At 35.4% G+C, this 19,840-nt stretch overlaps 3 protein-coding genes across 3 annotated transcripts; 1 reads left to right on the forward strand and 2 right to left on the reverse strand.

Annotated features, from left to right (window-relative positions):
* Nucleotides 1-551: 551 nt before the first annotated feature.
* On the reverse strand, nucleotides 552-1,656 carry EAF01_011188 (uncharacterized protein; the record flags this gene model as incomplete). The annotated part of the gene is made up of 2 exons (XM_038919445.1): nucleotides 552-880; nucleotides 936-1,656. The coding sequence occupies 2 exons, from the start codon at nucleotides 1,654-1,656 to the stop codon at nucleotides 552-554; spliced, it is 1,050 nt and encodes a 349-aa protein (XP_038764959.1).
* A 4,640-nt stretch (nucleotides 1,657-6,296) lies between these two features.
* Nucleotides 6,297-9,416, forward strand: EAF01_011189 (uncharacterized protein). Its single transcript, XM_038919446.1, has 6 exons — nucleotides 6,297-6,447; nucleotides 6,509-6,590; nucleotides 6,653-7,868; nucleotides 7,971-8,270; nucleotides 8,355-8,518; nucleotides 8,784-9,416. Exons 3-6 carry the CDS (start codon nucleotides 6,690-6,692, stop codon nucleotides 8,923-8,925), a joined length of 1,785 nt encoding a protein of 594 aa, XP_038764960.1. The 5' UTR covers nucleotides 6,297-6,447; nucleotides 6,509-6,590; nucleotides 6,653-6,689; the 3' UTR covers nucleotides 8,926-9,416.
* A 3,233-nt stretch (nucleotides 9,417-12,649) lies between these two features.
* Nucleotides 12,650-14,860, reverse strand: EAF01_011190 (uncharacterized protein). Its single transcript, XM_038919447.1, has 3 exons — nucleotides 14,381-14,860; nucleotides 13,499-14,176; nucleotides 12,650-13,436 (listed from the first exon to the last, which is right to left on the reverse strand). The coding sequence occupies exons 1-2, from the start codon at nucleotides 14,665-14,667 to the stop codon at nucleotides 13,684-13,686; spliced, it is 780 nt and encodes a 259-aa protein (XP_038764961.1). The 5' UTR covers nucleotides 14,668-14,860; the 3' UTR covers nucleotides 12,650-13,436; nucleotides 13,499-13,683.
* Between the last annotated feature and the right edge of the window lie 4,980 nt (nucleotides 14,861-19,840).

Here is a 19,840-nt window from a genome sequence, read left to right on the forward strand (position 1 = left end):
GAGGCCATTCAAATTTTGAACACATCCGAAATGGTCAGTTGGAGGTTGTTGCCAAGTTGTCAACAGATAGTTGCGCACTTTGTTATAAGTGATGGTCGCGAGGTGCCACGAGGAGCGGGACGGGACATTTCCACGCGTGGGGAATGCTATACAAGCCAAAAAAGGAATTCACAAAGACGACTGGGACGATTAAAGTGACTCCGGAGTCCGGAGTCGTGTTTCGGTCCGGCAGTGAATTAGATAGATGGGAACCTTGACACGGCAAAAGACCTGTATCCAAAAGTCTCCAAGTAATTCAGTCTGAGGAATAAAAAATAGGTATCAAAATAACTATCTAAAATAGGGTGCTAAGACCTTATCCAATACCAAGTTTTTGACGATCAAAGTAATGGGTATAAAGCGGGTGTTTTCGTAGCTTTTAAAAATCTAACCTCCCAATATTGTGTGGACTTTGTCAGTTCAATTCATTCAATTCTTTTGTTTGTTTCATCAATCATGTCATCGTATATAAATTTCTGGATTTTCTCCCAAAGATATAGCGATCGAGTTTCCTAATTCTTTTGAGCCAAACTCAAAGCTACATCCTTAGTTGCGAAACTAAAAGGACTCTTTGTCATCTCCGGACTTCTTGGACTCATTCTGATGGCAAATAATTCATCTTCTGTTTGATCTTCTTGTGATGTTTTTCGTGACACATCACCGATTGCAAGAGCGTTTAGAGAACTCATGCCATATTGTGAGGAATGATTGGGTGGATGTTGAGCGACAAGACGTGGTGCTTGATGGCGTGAAGTTCCCCCATGAAACAAGGAGAATGACGATACAGCGACATCACCCTGTTCAGGAGATAACGGGTTTTGCTGACTTTCGAATTTGAGTTCTAGAACTTGTCAATCTCATCATTTTCATTCTTGGACATTTGACTTTATACGTACCTGAAACGTTACTTAAGTCGTGGGCACTAGTTCCTAATTTCAACCCCTTAAGCTTCTCGGATAACCTACCACCACCGGGTGTTTTTGGACTAGTTGGAGTAGCATTTTGTTGTAAGTCCGGCTGTGTAACTCTTGGCCCAACACCAAAGTTTTCCTCAATCCATTGTTTTTCCTGCATGGCCATTTCTAAACCTATTCCCTCTCCATTTGTTTTCATTTCCTCATCAATTTCCCTTTGTAAAACGGATATTCTCTTCTTCGCCCAAATTGTATGTAAAACACCTTTTCGTCCAGCTTGTCGTGCAGTCAAACCTAATTCGGGTGGGAATATCGCGGGTAATGGGTTTGTTTGAATTGTCTTCCCTCCCACTTGTGATAACTTTATGATTCTTGGTATACTAGCTCCCGGAGCCAGTAGAAAGTAAAGTCGATGAAGTCTCCCTTCTGCTCCATCTCGTGCGGATAGAACAGTACTTTTTCCTTCCCATGATACCTCCCAATCTCCCATATTTTTGATGGATCCTTCGGTAGATTCATCTTCCCATTCTACCATTAATATTTTTGTTCCTTCATTTCCTCGGCCGGATTCGAATTCGAAACGTGCGAGAGCTGTCGAAGACGATAACGCAGGAGAAGCTGGTTCTGCATTATCAGATGAAGTAGGTAACGGTACACTATCAGGTTCGAAGTGCAATCGTGGTGAAGAAGTTGAAACTGCCATTTTGTGTAGTGATCCTTGACGATCTGAGCGAACTCTAGGGGAGCTTTGGGGGAAGCTTCGTCTGAAGTCGTGTGAGGTTTATCGCGGATTAATCCATTCAGATTAAAATCGGATTAAATCGCAAAACAGAAAACAACGTAACTATCTGCTTTCCAAAGTTTAGCCAAGAAAACGCACGCGGCTGCTATCTCTTTTTGGGCAATCAAAGGTGGAGTTACTATTGATCGTAGGTGTTCATGGGTAAGGTATAGAGGGAACAGTGACAGTAGTATTTTAACGTGGCGCAGTAAAAGGTAAAATGAACAACTTCATAAGGAGGGGTTGGATAAGGTGGGGATGATTTGATTTCAGAGCTGGTGAAACTTGATAGAAGGGTAGCAAAGTAGAAATATAGCAGAATAGAAAGGTAGAGAACTCAATGGTCGATTTGAATTGCCTTTACTTTGTTGGTGGTTTGTCTCCTAATACCTTCCCTTCCTCGAACTTCTCTTTTTGATGTTGCAGATGCCGAACCTTTCTTCCCCTTTCACCTCTTGGGAATGTAATCATATCTATATTGGGTTTGGATAATCGTGATCACCTATAATTCATAGATGAGCCAATAAGAATGACACGGAAGTATTCTCAAGAACTACTTTGGAGTTTTCGTCTTAAATCTCCAAATTCAGCCAAGGGTACCTAGGTAGGTATCAAACTCTCTAAGCCAATGTATATGTTGATTCATTTCGTTGTATCAAGATGACAGGAAGAACATATAAGGACCTCGGGAGGGGCCAAGAAACCGAAAGCTGGTGAAATTTACAGGGAAAATTTGCAAATTGATCGAAGTCGCGTGGTGAGTTATTACTTTTGTTGTCTTTCGTTGGTTGCTGGCCGAGACTGGATATCAAGTATGTGAAGGATTCTAATAATAGTCTGGATTTTTGGTGGGTAGTATATATAAAATCAAATAACGTGGTTCATCAACATGTGAGCTATATCATCATATAGGCCACTTCATTTTATATATAAAATTCGTCTATATATTATTAGTAGTAGTAGTAAATTCATAATCGATTCGATCTATATAGCTATGCTAAGACCATGCGATGCGCCTGTATCTGTGTCTAATTGAATGAAGTAGATAGGAAAAAGATATAAAAACCTACCCCCCTCGGTGTCCCTTGTCTATATATAATTGTGTACTTTCTTTATTAATTGATAAAATTGTTTGGAAAATTTCTATATAAAATATAACAATTTCAAATTAAAATAAATTATTTAGAAAAAAGCCTAAATATTATAAGTATTTCATTTTTGTTATGATTTTTTATGATTTTTCCTTTCAAAAATAATAACTAATTATTAAATATAAATATTAAGAAAAGCTCGATTTTAATGGATTTTTGAAGTAGTCTATATGGTGATATAGCCTATATGCTAATGAGCTACGTTATTACCTTATAGATGCATAATATTCATCAATTTTGAATCAATTTTTTGGGTCTCCAACTGGGTCAGCCATTCAGTCGGAATTTCTAAATGGAGAATAACCATATTGTGGTCATGTTGTAGCCATGTTGTGGTTATGTTGTAGCTATACAATACATTTACCACCGAAGGAAACATACTTTTTGCCTCACCAACCACATCAAACTCAACCGACATAATCAAATGGCACCACACTGTCAACTATCTAGGTAAGACAATGAAGATGGAAAGTATTCATGTACTGGTCGGAATGAAGTTTTCGATTTAGATTTCTCATCCTAGTCCCTCGATCAGCTACAGCTACCCACAGCTATACATCAAATAGATCTTGTGCGTACCTGGTTCTACACATGTTGCGGCATGGTCGTTAGAGATCCTGGTCCACAAGTCTCACTGCTGATAACATCTTATTAAGAAAACAAAACGGCTGAATGAAACTTCCTTTCAAAAGCCCAAAAGCCATTTTTTGTTAGTATTGTCCATCTTGAGGAAAACTCCCCCTCAATGCACACCTGCTGTTGTATCACTACATGAACATGCCATTATATTTCCAATACTTTGCCGTATAGCTTCGTGTACAATACACACAAACGGAAGTGTCTCGAAACTCAAGGGAAACCAAGAATTTATCCCAATCATGAATGTTGGTAAAGCGGGGTAGGTTAGAAGATTAGGTCAATGTTACCATGGATTTATTTGTTCGCACCGTTCCGTAATAAACACCACGCCTCTCTAGATGCAAATAACCATTCTTGGGAGGGCTTCAAATCACTTCTAGTACACACCTCACTCAGAATAGATTCATCTCAGTTCTGCCCGATTGAAGCCATGTGCTGCCATAAGATATTGAATTTAGCATTCTTCTCCCAACGCCCTTGCAAATTGTACCGGTATTCCCTTCACTTGTCTTGACAAGCGATCAATACAATGCGTTTAATTTCCTTCTTGTTCTCATTCGACTAGTCGGAACAATTCCAAATCGTCAGGATCATTAGTATGACCTATAAGTCAATATCTTGCATATCTCAAATCAAATTCGCCGTCATACATGTGGTTATCTGAGTGAGATCCAGGGACAATTATCACGAGCTTATTACATTCAACCGTCAAATTCCCAACCACAATATGGTCTTGTTTCGTATCTCACTACATGATTTGAACAAGTATCTGTACCAAATTGATATATCTGTGCTTTGGATCTCATCTTATCTCATCACATTTCCTAGGCATCAGTATGCCCTGACCTATGGCCTGCGCCGCTGAATCGGAATTGCTTCATTTGAGTCTCTTGATGTCTATAGTTTCTGAAGTACAGTAATTAATTTCAACCCCAACTTAGGTTCTAGGATTCGTTTGGTGTGGACTAAATCCACATTATGAAAGGAATCATCACAGTAATTTCAATACTTTACCAATGTTTTCTTTCTCGGTGTTGACTGCCGGTCATCCACAAGGCATCAGTCTCATTCGCTACAATCTTCTTCAATGAAAAATATGTTCATTCTCGGGCACAGGATTTGATCCCAATTGCAAAAAACGATTCTCGGTTGTCAGGGGGGGGGGGCTTATTGATGACTGCAGACCACAGGCTTATCTTCAGAGCAACATCTTCACCGCTACATATTCAAAATCTAGTCTTTTTCCAATACTCATATCCAAGGTCATCAAAGAGATCCTTCAAATTTAGGCATCATTTTATGTGGCCACCGATAATACGTGAAGTTGTTGTTTGATTCCTAAACATAAGAAGTTGTCAATCGAAGTCGGTAGGCGATTGATGAATGTTATGCGGACGAAAACAAAATTGGAAACCGAGGGTGTATAATTCTGCCTGTGAAAATTGTCATCAGCTATTGACGAGTAGAAATGACTTACCATTCTTCGAGGGTTTGTTAATGGAGCTGAGCTTTGAATGGATGTTGTTAGTGACCTTATGGCCACTCGGTGATCTGTAGACAATTCTTCACATTCCTGTTTCTTTCGCATCCAGGTTGTAGATGTCCCACTGTCATCACTGAGAATACACCTTACGATTAGGTGTGCTTTGACTCTGGCATAAGGTCGACGAGGTTGGACGTCTTCTTTGTCCCTTTTTGGATACGGTATTCAACTACTCATCCTAGGTGAATATAGGCCCGATCTGGGGTTTCTGCATCTCCCCGTTCTCCAAAACGACTTGTGAAGAAGGCATATTTCACTATGTCTTAGTGGGTGAAAGATCCGTTCCTTGGGTTTAGGTGGTATATCATACGAGATTACAATTTTGCACGAAGACGATGGCGGACATATACGACTCTCTCTTACCAGATCTCCAATAATTTGTGAGGTATGTCAAGATGTCCAAGCAAAGTCTGTACATTGATGGCCGAAATAGAGCAACCCGAGAGAACTTCACCATGGTGTTACGTACTTCTACTTGTTCAGTGGAATGCCAAGTCCACGAATCATCCTACAACAGGAGCTTTGTGTAGGCACTACCTATACAACGCTACAAAGATATTCGGTGGTAATTGAGAAATCCCCAGTGTCTGGCACAACTACAAGACATGGATATCATACAATGCGCGCTTTAGATTAATGTGTCATGTGAGGATTTATCGAGAATCTTATCATCGGATTCGAAGGTTGGCTTTTGCTGGGAGAAACAAAGGGCCAGTAGTCGTCAACCATGTTCAATATCGGAATGTGTGGAAACAGCGAAACGACAGTACCATAATACACATGATTGTATCCCGCATAAACTACCGGACCATGATTTAATTAAGCTTCGACTTGATAATCTCCACTACCAATTCTCAGCCCCTTATTTACCCCGCAATTAACACTCATATATATCAAGTGACTGATGAATCGAATTTCATTGGATCTGCTTGGGCTTAGCTCCCCGAAAAAGCCGGCCTTTTGCCTATCTGCTATTCCAAAAATATACCGAACTCTTTCCCGACAAAACTAAGACGACGCTAATGTTACAATTGTTTGATTTAGTGTATTACTCTCGAGCTACCCCATCATATTTTAACCCACTATCAATCCATGACCCATTCATTGAGAAGAGGAGAAGCCAAGCGGGCTAACGGGTCAATCCCGTGATCTGGGGAGGGGAACTTGCGCTCAGATATCCTTGCATATTAGTAGATGCTCTATAAACTACACCATGCCTTGATTATCCGGGGTATTTGTTGCAAGTGTTTGATATTCGAATTTCACCTGAATATCAAGAGCAAGAGTGTTCCCTTCTTACACAGATTGTAAGGATCGACTTTCGTTGATACTAACATAAAGTTACACATCAGTACGCCGATAAAAGCATACACATAATCGGTAAGTGATCAGTAAGCCCCTTGCGTTTATGTTGCTCTGTGGATTGATATTTCTAATTCAGGTATCGATTGCGTCGCATATTTTGTAATATTGATGATTAACAAAATCTGCAGGTTTTTTGTCCTTTAGACTTAATATCAATCGTAAGTAGATGCTTCTCAATTTCCAACCATTTGACTTATAGACCTTCTCATATTCTACCTAGAAAACATATATCTCGATTCAACGAACAATACTTCAAAATGACAGCTACACCACACAACAATTTCGATTTTATAATCGTAGGAGCTGGGCCAGCCGGAATGTCCCTCGCAGCACGCCTCTCATCGGCTCCTTCTCATCCATCTGTCCTCCTCGTTGAAGCCGGAGGTCCCAACAATGATCAAGAATATCTCGTTCCCGCTGATCGCTTTACCTTATTTGCTACTCAGCCCTCCTTGAATTGGGGATACAAGACAGAGCCCTGTTCTCATCTAGGAGGTCAACAAATAGATTATTCCCGAGGAAAAGGAATTGGTGGCAGTACGGCTCTTAATTTTTCCGCTTGGGTGGTCGGGGGAGCGGAGGACTTCAACGCCTGGGCTGAAAAGGTCGATGATGATGCATGGTCATGGACGCATGTTAAAGAACGTCTCAAAAAAATCGAACACTACCATGATGAAATTCCAGACCAATATCGCGAGTTTGTGAATCCAAACCCAGAAGATCATGGAACTGAGGGGCCACTTCATCTTTCTTACGCTTCGGTTTGGGAGAAGGGTTTAACGGATGTCTTTATAGCAGCTAAACAAGCTGGATTGCCGTTGAATACTGATATAAATTCTGGGAATCCGATTGGAATGGGTATGGGCTCCTCTTCTATGCACAATGGATTGAGAACAACCGCTTCGTCTTATTTACCATTAATGGGTCCGAGATTCGAAACTATCCTCAACGCCCCCGTCGCGAAAGTCCTATTTGATGGAAAGAAAACGATAGGTATTAGAACAATTGATGGTCGAGAATACTATTCTCGCAAAGATGTCATCTTATCAGCCGGTGCATTGAATAGTCCTCAACTTCTCCTCCTTTCGGGAATTGGTCCTGCTTCCGAACTTGAAAGACACAATATACCAATCATCAAAGATCTTCCACAAGTAGGAAAGAATCTTCAAGATCATTCCTTTTCTACCACCACTCTGCTACTGAAAGAAGGATCAAATGATCGCATGGAATTCGAAATGAATGAAGAGATGAAAAAAACTGCAAAAGAAGGTTGGATTAAAGATAAAAGTGGAAAATTGGCCGAACTTTATTGCGGTGTTCCGATGGGATGGTTCAAGAATGAAAAGGTTTTGGAATCAAAAGAATTTAATGATCTATCGGAGGATAAAAAGGCTTTTTTGAGACAGAAGAATGTTCCTGCTTTCGAAATTGCTACGGTATGTGTTCATTTTGGTTTTTGTCGCCGCTCCGCCGGTCACCAACGTGGAGGCTTTTTCATTCCGCTTCTCCTAAGCCTTGAACTAACATTCGCCCTCTAGCACACACCTCCCCTTTTCACGGGCACTCACGTCCTCTCCCCAACAGATTGCTACCTGACGTGTCTCTCCTTCGTCATGAACCCTCAAGCAGCAGGCAGCATCACACTTTCTTCTGCCGACCCCTCTGTACCACCGAAGATTGATGCGAATCTAGTTAACCATCCCTATGATCGCCGAGTTCTTATTGAAGCAGTAAGGAAGACGATGGAGTTTTTAGACACGCCTGTTTTTAGGGAGAAGACTGTGAAAATGATTGGGGTTCCTGAGGGTGGTGTTGGGGCGAGTGATGAGAGTATTTGGGTTAGTTTGCATTCTCATGTCTTTATATGTTTATCCTGTATATTGCATCTCCTACAAATAACAAAGACTAATGAAAATCCATAGGAACACTGCCGGAAAAATCTCTTCAGTAGTTGGCACATGTGCAGTACAGTCCGCATGGGTAAAGATAAAGATGAGAATACAGCATGTGTAGATACGAACTTCAGGGTATTGGGCGTGGAAGGTTTGAGAGTGGTAGATTTGAGTGTAATTCCATTGTTGCCCAAGTAAGTCTCATTCTCCCCTTTGAACTAGTGATTTGTTCGAGGTTGTCATATTCCCTCTTTCTTTGACTCCTTCCGAGACGAGCGTCCGAGATGGTGGAGTTTAGTGCTGGAGATGGATTGATTCATTGACGATTTGGTTACCTCCTCTCTCATCTTCTTTCTTTGATCGTTTGGACGTAGTAGAAACAGATGCGAGGATGCGAAGGAAAGGGAATAATATCAGTTGAAAGGAGTGAGATGGGGCTAACGCAAATGTAAAAACTAGTAATCATACACAATCAACAGCATACCTAGTAGGTGAAACGGCAGCCGAGAAAATGATTGAAGAATATTCGCTGGATTCACCTGGTACTAATTCTACTCGGGGGAATGCTGGGGGTAGTGGTAATTTTAGGTCCAGTCTTTAGACTCGAGAAGGATGTGGGATGAGCGAGGAAGGTATCATGAGATAGGGCATTGAATATGGGTTAAAGGATGTGAGATGGAGTTATTGAGGTTATGAGACATGTTGAGAATGTTTGTATTGCTAGACGTTTTCATATCTTGAGTTCTTTAGGTTTCAGGTTTGTCTTGGATTGGTTTTTCTAATTGAGAGTTCAGGCTCATGATTCAGCGGAATGTTGTTGAGATAACGGGATTAGCATTTGGTACCTGTTTGTTGTCTCGAGCTTTCACAAATTTCGATTCACTTTTACGTCACTTCAAAGTTTCTTTTAAAGATTCCCGAGCTTCTCAATGGAGACTTGATACGATCCATCTGATGGTGCAAGCAAGGAGGTTTTTAAGTAATACGGGCTCTTTTCGTAAAAGGATGGCTTCAGGATAGAAGAAATAGAAGCTACATGCACTATCACCAGCACATCGCCAGAATTTACCGATGGAGAAAGAACGAAGGACCCCCACTAATAACATCTTGACTCAACACTCCCCTCTCTGCATTCACTTCCCCACTCCTCCCCAACAACCAACCTCACCCCTCTATTCACCCCCCAAATTCCCATAACTCCCATATACATACCCAAAAACCCACCCCTGCCTATAAAAACAAACCGCCCGTTTAGCGTAGTGGTTAACGCGCATCACTGTAAGTACAACTCTTACTGAAAGATATGGATTGAATAATGAGCTAATGAATGAATGATAGCGTATCCATGAATACAAAAATGATGAGATCCAAGGTTCGAATCCTTGATTGGGCTTCTACTTTTTTGGGCTAGGGTATGGGGGAGAGGAAATCTTGGGGGCGTATGCGGAAAGGGGAGGATGGAGAAGGAAGAGAGGGTGTCTCTTTTTTTTAGAATTTAAGATCTGGAAAACTGGGCTCTGAAGGTTCAAGGGTTGAATCCTTGGACTGGATAGATCCTACACTCAGTTTGAGCATTTAATTATTTGAGCGGTTGCATTAATCCATTGAAAAACGAAAGTATTTTAAGCAAGGCAACGGAACTAGGAGAACCCAATACATAAGTCTGAGCAAGAGAGACGAGATATTAAATACCATTGCAATACCATTAAAAAAAACCAATGGCTATCTTTACATTGGGAAGCTCCAGAGTCTTGTAATATTACTTCACAGATCCCGAAGTCATAGAATTGAGAGAGATAAATATTTGATTCAATTCTCTTGCCTTCGATATAATATTTTCGCTTATAATATTTTCCCCTGGAATTTTTTTTTTCTCTCATGTTCTCAGCATCCCTTTCCTTCTGGCTTTCCATTTCCGCTTCTTTCATTACTTGTCCTATCTACCAAGTACTTCATTCTGATCCTTTTGAAAGTTATATTAAGTCCATCTCGATTTTTCCCCATGTGCATCTTATAAGCTTTCCTCCTGTTTCCCCTTAGCCTACCCCTTCGTTTCCTTATGCCATTGAATTGAAGCAATCGACCCAACAAGTATGTAAATGAGCATCGCTCATCACTTATGTAAAACTTCGCTCTCAATTCTGAGCAATGACGCAAACACTCTTCTTGCATGATTGTCCCAAATTTCTAGATAGAAATTGAAATGAAATCAGATATCGTGTCTGTCCCTTCATATCAATTCGGAATTCCGCCCACTGCTGAGGTTCGATCTTTCGTTTCTGGTCCGAAATCTAACTAGTTCATCTACTCTTACCTTTCTACATTCCACCTGTAATTCCTGTGAGGATTCACCATCCGCCGCTGAGACTCACATGTTGCGTTGGAGAAGAGCATGAAGAATCCCCCTCACCACTCACTGAACCTCTTCCTCCTTCTCGAATCACCTTCCGAATCACCTTCCCATTCATTACTCTAATTCTGATTAAGCATACTTTATCCTCATGGATTCTGATCTCATCCATTTAACTAGTCATTATCATCCCACTCTAGCTCTAACTCCTTCACATCACAACCCTAAACGTCACCACTAGCTCTCTAATCCTCCTATTACTCTCTTTACTATCTCCTTACACTCACACTCACACTCAACCAATATCTACATCCCTATCTCCGCATTGTCCATTCATCATCCAAGCCATCAACCTTCTCCTCTCTAATTCGCTCAATTTCTCAATATCAATGAGCAGAAGTGTAGATAGAGAAGTGACCTCACAGGCCCAGATGCGGAGATGAAATGATGTTCAACATACAACTCCATACCCTGTACTTTCAAATCTGCACTCAGGAGGGAATCAGGTAGTGCAACCTTCAAAGGAGAAAAGATCGAATAAGAACAGGATGTAAAAAACATGGAAAATCGGAAATCAGACAGGAGGTGAACGGGAAACCCCCCAAAAGGTGCTGGAGACTGGAGATTTAATTTATTTAGACTTCAATTTTTCACAGCAAAGCTATTGGGAAAAGAACATAACCCAAGCTACTGAACGAGCTACGCAGTCTTGAATTGAATACCTAATAAATAGAGAAGAACATATCAGATAAGATAGAGTAGAAAATTCATCATCTCAGCTCATCTCATCTCGTCACTAACAAGCAAGAAAGAAGAATAACGCCGCACAATATTCTTGAGCTTCAGTACTATGCTATACCATATCACATACTATCCATTCGCTCCCCATCAATTAAACTTTTATCTTCTTTCCATCTTCTAATTTCTGGATAGTCAGATGAAAGTAAATACAATGTTGTATTCTTTCTTTCCATCTTCCTTCATCTTTCATCATCTTTCATCATCTTTCTTCCTCCTTCTCCCCGCCCCTCCTTCTTTTCTTCCATCTCCCTTCTCCATCCCAGCATACAATAAAATACAATACAATCAGAAGCTATCACTCCATCCTCTTCCAACTATCAATTCAATTCCAATCAATCCAGTTCCAAACCCATGATATCAACAAACACATAAAAATATCAATACATCAACACATCAATACATGTTACCAAACACCATTCCTAGCAACTACACCACATACCAAACTTCCACTTCCCCTTCCATCCTCCAGAGTCTAGACATGTATTTCATTTCACCAAGCAGAAAAGAAAAATATTCCACCCTCTCGTGACACGTAAATCAAAGAATAACACACTGATAGACCACCTATTCTAATTGCGTGATTTGGACTATGTCTACGTATCTATATGGATATATGGATACATAGATACATAGATACATAGATACATAGATACATAGATACATAGATACATAGATACATAGATACATAGATACATATAAATAAAAACACAAACACAAACACATACCCTCAAATCCACCACGCACATTGCATTGCATAGACCATTGTAAACAAAAACAACCCTCCACCTCCACCTCGTATCAACATATCAACAACACGCCGTCCGTGATCAATCAATCAATCAGTGCAAATCATCTCCTCCCCTCCCATCTCATCCGGTGCGGCCCCGAAACCTAACAAATGACCAACCGCTCCAATCTCGTATTCATATATCTATCCATCTATTCAACTCAGGATACAGCATACAGCACATCACAACACATCACCCCATGCCACCGAGTCAAGTCAACTCGCCAAAGCCCAGTTTCCTCAAGCACCAAACACCTCTATTAATCGCGTGCTTACAACAGTTAACTATAACTAACGTTACAGTACCTCGGGATCTCCAAGAAGTAATCTAATCTATCTACTGTTGTGGTTCCCCAACCAAAGCAACCCCAACTGCATGAGCCCCCTCCCCCTCCCCAAAAGACGTAACACCATAACCACTTTGGCAAATCTTTGAAGAAAGAAACCGACCACCCACTAAGCATTCAGGCAAAATCTCTAGTGTGAACGGAAACACCCGTCCGATTCACACGTTTACACTGCATAATCTACCCTCGTACTGCGTCTTTGCTACTTTTCATACCACAAATCATACCACAAGCTACTTTCGAGAGATAAGAGTTTCGCCGCATCTATCTTTATCCCAAACATGTAACACCAGATACCATCTCACCAATCTTTCCCCTCTCCCGGTAGTTGCATTGCTTGTCTTTGATTGGCTATACACCCCATCTATTCGGACCTTTACCAACATTCGCATTTCCTTGGCTCTTTTCAAGTTCTCCAATCAGTCGTACAAAACTAGAGGTGATAAATCTTGATTCTTTAGGAGCCGGGGAAGTGTGGATGATTGCCGATATTGCGTTATTGGATTAATCAATGTCTTTCATCCAGGACCGGGTAAGTCCATTTCCCCATTCCCCTCCATCTCTCCACGTACATCTCTAAATCTCCACGGCCCCACGACTCCTATTCTGTGGACAATGTATCGATATATTATACTTTTTCTCGATCGCCTTCAATCGAGGCGTGGCACAAACTATGCTTCATAATTCGTCACCTGTAAAAATTCGTGGGAGCCAACCGAGAATATGTACATAAACGTTGCCAAACCATGACGTTCTTGTATGCCGGTATTCATTTGTCGTCTCGTGTTCCTCGTTTTGACATCCGTAGTCTCTCATCGGGAAATATACTGTCCTTTCATCATCAGCCTCGTATACTACACCCGACGTCTCGATGCCTTTCATCACTGACGCTGTGCTAAGTTTTTGAATTATTTTGCTACTGACAGTCTGTATCCTGCAATATAGTACCTCAAAGTTTTCCTGACATGACTGCTATGGCCGTGTTGTATATCCAGATGGGCTTCTCGTCGCAAGTGGTAAGTAAGTGATCGTCGCTCAAGGTTCCAAAGGACTGATATTTTGAGAACCTCCATATCATCTCCAACCTCCAACCCTTCCTTCATCCCACCTATCTTTCCTTTCCCTCCTAGAATAATAAACTTTCTTCGATTCCCTATATTTTCTAACCCAATCACTAGCTTCCCTTTCCGTAGCAACTCCATCACCCTCCAGAAAACTTTCTTCCATTGCCCTACATATCATTTCTTGTTCCTGAGCACCTTGTCCTAATCTTTGATACAATGAGCTCGGTGAGAAGGGAGCTAAGGTTCTATCCATCTCGGATTGTTTTTGTTTCCATTGACGTTCCAATGCATGTGTAGATAATAATTGAGCTTGTGTTGAGGAGCGCAGGTGATCGAGTCGAGACTCAAGTTCCAAGAGATGGGTTGCTAGTGCGATATTATCATCCAATGCAGATTTTAATGGTTCTTGTGATGTGGAAATGGATGGGTGTGCGGTAGATGTTGAATGTGTGAGGGCGGCTAGAAGGGCAGGGTTGGATAATGCGGATGCGAGGTCTTGTTTCCTGAATGATGTTAACATTGTTCACCGAATAATACGATGTTGCTATCCTCATTTTGCCAAACTCTCAATAGTCCTGTTGTACGCCAAAGAGAGGATACATAAGATCAATAGAGACATTTATGAGTGTCATGATAGGTAGGATAGGTAGGATAAGAAACACCTGCAGAAGAAAATGTTCGACTGCATATGCTAAGGTAATACATACGATTTATCCATCAATATTTTCGGAAGCCATTGATCTCCCGGATCTTGTATTTGTTGTGGTTGTTCTCGTGGAACATTTTCTTGTCTTCCTTCGTATTGCACTGATGATTCTCCAGGTCTAGGAAATGACTGATTTCCAGTTCCCGCAGGTGTACCTTGACGACTCACATCTCGGGAATTCGGTTTAGGCGGTGGTGGTGGTGCACTCGGATCTATACCAGAGTAGGATTGAGAGTTACGATGGGGGGTGTAGTTTGAAGTGGGATATGGAGATGGCGAGGAGGACATTGTTGAGGGTTGATATTCAAACTGCTTGATATTTCAAAGATTGAATTGAATAGAATTGTATATTATTGTGCGACTTTGATTTGATGTGTTTGATTATGGATTTCGATGTATGGGTAAACTAGACGTCGAAAATTTATGACTTAGTGTAAGGAACGTGGTTGCTGATATGGATGTCGATGTTATATTGCAAAGATGGATATAAGCTTGTGAATGGTGATGCATCATCACATGAAGCTTCAACCCCACGATTTGTTTGAAAGGTTATCCATAATGTCACGTGTAATAAATACATATAGGAACGTTTTTAAATGATTGAGTGTGTATAGCCAATTGCTTCCATTTTAACTCGAATCTTAAGTGGTCAGTCATGAAGATTTATTCTAAGCTCACACCTGGTCAATAATAAATTCACTCTGCTCTTATATCTTGCCTGTAGAGTATTCCTTAGGGTTAAGTAAATTATATAATTTGAAGGATATTTATATAATCTTACAATATAATCGTTTTTAAACGATATAAATTATTATATTAAGATTATAATATACAATATTTATATATTTATAAGGTATTTCATTAATTTATAAATCTAATAAATAAATAAAAGTAGATTCAATTCGATATATTTTTAAATAAATATTTAAAAAGATTATTATATATAAAACTTCAAAAGAGGTTTAATTAGTAAGAATAAAAATTTATTTATTTATCTAATAAAAAGTTTATTATTATTAAATATATATAGAATTTCTTTCAAAATCTCAATTTTAATCTTCTTTTATATTTTTTCTATAATATTATTTTAATTTATATCTTTAATTAATATAATAAATAAATTAATATTTATTTATATAAATATAAGATTGTTATATATAATAAAAAGAAAGAATAACTTTATATAATATATATTAAATAACTGAAAAGATAATTTAAAACTTAATTTAAAAAAAAATTATAATTAATAATAATTTGATAAATAAAGTTAAAAAGTAATAAAAATATTAAAAACAATTAAATAGAACTTTTTGTTCTTTTTCAATCAAATTCAATTTTTTTATTTAAAATTACTTTAAAATTTCTTTAAAATCATCATAGTACAAGAGATAGATACTAGATAAGATATATAATATTTTATAAAAAGTGAAGAAAAAGGTGAAGAAATGTTGACTATATAGAGGGTAAATGTTTTAAACATTTATATAACTATGTATTGGACCCGTAATAATACCCCCCCTTAAGGGCTTACTTATCCCAAATAAGCTAAATCCACTGTATAGTTTATTATTATATATAAATTAAATGAATAACCGAATTTATTAAATTAATAGTTTAGATATTTTATATTAATCTAACTTTTCTTTCGCGAATTGATCTTTAAGTTCCCTATACCTTTTTTAAGTGTTTTAATATAAGTAATAAGATTGATTGCCTTAGCTTTAAAATCATTTAATATTTATCTTGATGGGCCAAGCTTTTTAGAATATATATGGTAATACTTCGTCAACAATCTTTTTTTTTTAATTTATTACTGATTGTTAAATAAAAGTATAATGTTTTTATTTGATTAAATAATAATAATCATTTTTATTATGATTATTTATAATTTCTTTAAAGATTCATTTCTATACTAGCTTATTTTCGCTATCCTTTTTTTTGAGAATCCTATTTCTAATAATAATTGACTTTGATTTGTTAATTATAATCTATATTAGAAAATGTATTCTATTGATTATAGGAGTAAGTAATAAACAATAAAAAATAAGAAATATTTGAATATTATCTGATAATTAAATAAGATAAAAACGAGGATAAACTTTTATAATTTTATATAGCCCTATTTATTAATCATTCAATTTCTTTATTTTTCAAAAGGTTTTTATATTCTTAATATTTATAAATACCTTTTAGCTTATATAATAATATAGTAAGTTAATATAATGTCGATTTGTATTTTCTTTATATATTATAATTGCTTATCTAGTAAGAGCTTGTAATTATAATAGAATCCTTTTTATTCTATTCATTATCTTATTACCCTTAAAAAACTCTTATTTTTATACTATAGTTATATCTAACAGGCAAGGTTTACTAGACTTTATATCAATATATGAATTAAACCTATAATTAATAAAGAATAATAAATAGTGTTACGACGGGTAACATTGGATTATGTGATAAGTATTATGTGATAGGACGTTGGAGCCTTTGAAGCTTAGGATTCAAAGAGTCAGGAGTTTTTGGAGTTTAGGATTCAAGGGATCTAAGTAGAACAGAACTATAGATTCTATAAAGTAGAAAGGTTTATATAAAGAGAATAGGTTTTATTATAATACAAAGCTTTATACTTAAGAACAATCATTAGTTTTATTATTATAGTTACAAGAATTGTAATCAATTATAACCTTATTGAATTCCTATTTGAAGTTTAATTTAAATTACTTTAAGAGATCTCTAGATACTTCCACATGACTCTAGAGGCAGCTTTCGTAACAAACAGCTGGTGATCTTTAAAGTTATATTATTTAATATGAATTTAGTAAAAGGTAATTATTATATTTAATTATTCTAATAAAAATTTATAAAAATTATTTAAAAATAAAAATAATTTGTTCTATTTATTCATCTGTTTATAAATGAAATATTAAGAAATATTAAAATGTTATAATTAGTTATTTAGCTAATTGAGACTAGAAATCGAATACGAATTATATACTATAATTAAAGATAATATTATCTAATAGATTATATAAGGTATAGATATAACTAATAAAGATATCAATAAGCTTTTTTATTATAAGTGTTCTAATCCTTATTAAATATCTCATTTTAGTTAATCAATAAATAATAATTAGAATATATTTGTATATGAAATTGTAATAAATATAATTTAGAAGTAATATAATATAATTTATTAATATATTAGATCAGATTTGAAAGGGGATTAATAATAGATGTAAAAATTCGGGTGGGGTTGACCTTAATGATTTTATATATATAAAGGTTGTATATTTATATATATAAAGCAATCTCCTAATGCATTTATAATCATCAATATATATAAAAGACAAGGTCGATTGTTTTAGTTCAACCTGGATGCTTAATTAGGTTAGATAAATATATCTTATAGATAATTTATACTTTTAATTTATTATCTAATAGAATCTATAATCTCTTTCAATAATATATTCTATTATTTGCTATATAGTAGTTTTATATAACAATTCGAAGTGTTTTCCTGAATTCTATTAGTTATTTATGTATGTGCTGATTTTTGATTACTATAATAAGTTAATAAGTCATATTTAATCTTTTATAAATGTTATTAATTAATTCATTAATTAATTTATTCTCTATAAATACTATAAGGTTTATTAATATTAAATAAATATCAGCTTTTAGTTCATTATAAAGATTAATATCGAATTTATTTACTAATAAAACTATATACTCTTTATTCTTTAAATATTTATTATCTTTAATTATAAAGTTTAATCTATTCTTTTTCTTTTGATTTAAAATATTTAGTTGAATAGCTTTAGATTCTGGTTAATAAACTATATAAAAGTTATAATAAAAAAGGAACTCAAATTAGCAGACTTATTGTTGATTTAAAGCCTTTATTATAATAAAGTACTCTAAGTTTTTATAATTAATAAGAATTTTAAATTCCTATTACAAACCTTGAAGCTTTAATTATTACTTTTTAATAGACTTAATGATTGTAAGAAGCTTTTTATTATAAATCTTATAATTACATTTTATTACAAAATACTTCGTTGAAAAATAAGCTATTAATTATAAAAGATTATTAGAATTGTATTGAGAAAGTACTCTCTTCAATGCTTAATTCAAACCATTTGTTTTTAGAATTGTTTGTTTGTTATAATCAAAATATATAAAAATTGATACTATTATAAATATATTCTTAAGCATAGTGAAAACATTTCTATATAATACATTTCAAAATTAGTTAATATCCTTTTATAATAAATCATAAAGAGGCTAGTAAATCTTTGAAAAGTTTTTTATAAATTATTAATAAAAATTAATAAACTTTAAAAAATATTATAAATCTTTTATTAAAAGTAGCTATTCTCAGGATATAATTATAATAATTTTTTTAGGGTTTATCTATATACTTTTAATTGTAATTATTAATTTTAAATAGTAAGTAAAAACAATCTTGATTTGTATTTGTTTATATTAATCTATAGCTCAATATCTATCAACTTTTGTATTATAATTCGAATATGCTTTTTATACTTTAATTTCTTTATTAAGTATATAAAAACATTGTTGAAATATACTATATAATATTTATTTAGCTTATTAAATAGAGTATAATTGATATAATATTGAAAAAATACTAGTATATTGTAAAGACTAAAGAGTATAATAAATAACTTAAAAAGATTAAAATGAATAATAAAAACTGTTTTTCATTCATTACCTTTTATAATACAAAGTTTATTGAAAGTAATAATAATATTTAGTTTTATATATACTGTAGTATTATAAAGAGTACCCAGAGTTTTGTAAACAATAGGAAGTGAATAATAATTCTTTATTATAATATTATTTAATCCTTAATAATTTTAATATATGTATATGCCGTTCTTTAACTTAACAGCTAAAAGCAAGGGTATAATACTATGTAATTTTAATTTCTAAATGAAGTCTTTATTAAGGTTGTTATCAATCTACTTATATATAATTTCAAGCTTTAATAATAATAATAAGTGGTTTTTAAAATATAATAACTTCTTTTCAGATATCAATTTAATTTTATAATTTTATACTTGATATAATAGAAAAATGTTTATATAATATGAAAGGAATACAGGTAACTTATTTTATAATCAGAGAGGAAGTTTTTATTAAATCTCTATATTATTAAATTCAGATTTTCTAGTTAAAAATTTAGAAACATTTACTTTTGAAACTTTGTATAAATAAACCGGCTTATAATAATTATAAACAAAATCATATAAATATAATAATAGTTGAGATAGAATTTTAGCTAGATTTTCTTCATTAAGTAGAATATCCTTATATTCTTTTTTATTAAAATAAACTATTTATAATAAAGTAATTGTATTAAAAGATTCCCTATTATTTATAGTCTAATGTTCTACTATCTAATTAAGTTCATTCTAAATAATTCTTATTATATAAA

Source organism: Botrytis porri (assembly GCF_014898465.1).
Source record: "Botrytis porri strain MUCL 3234 chromosome Unknown BPOR_020, whole genome shotgun sequence".
In the NCBI taxonomy this organism is placed as follows: domain Eukaryota; kingdom Fungi; phylum Ascomycota; class Leotiomycetes; order Helotiales; family Sclerotiniaceae; genus Botrytis; species Botrytis porri.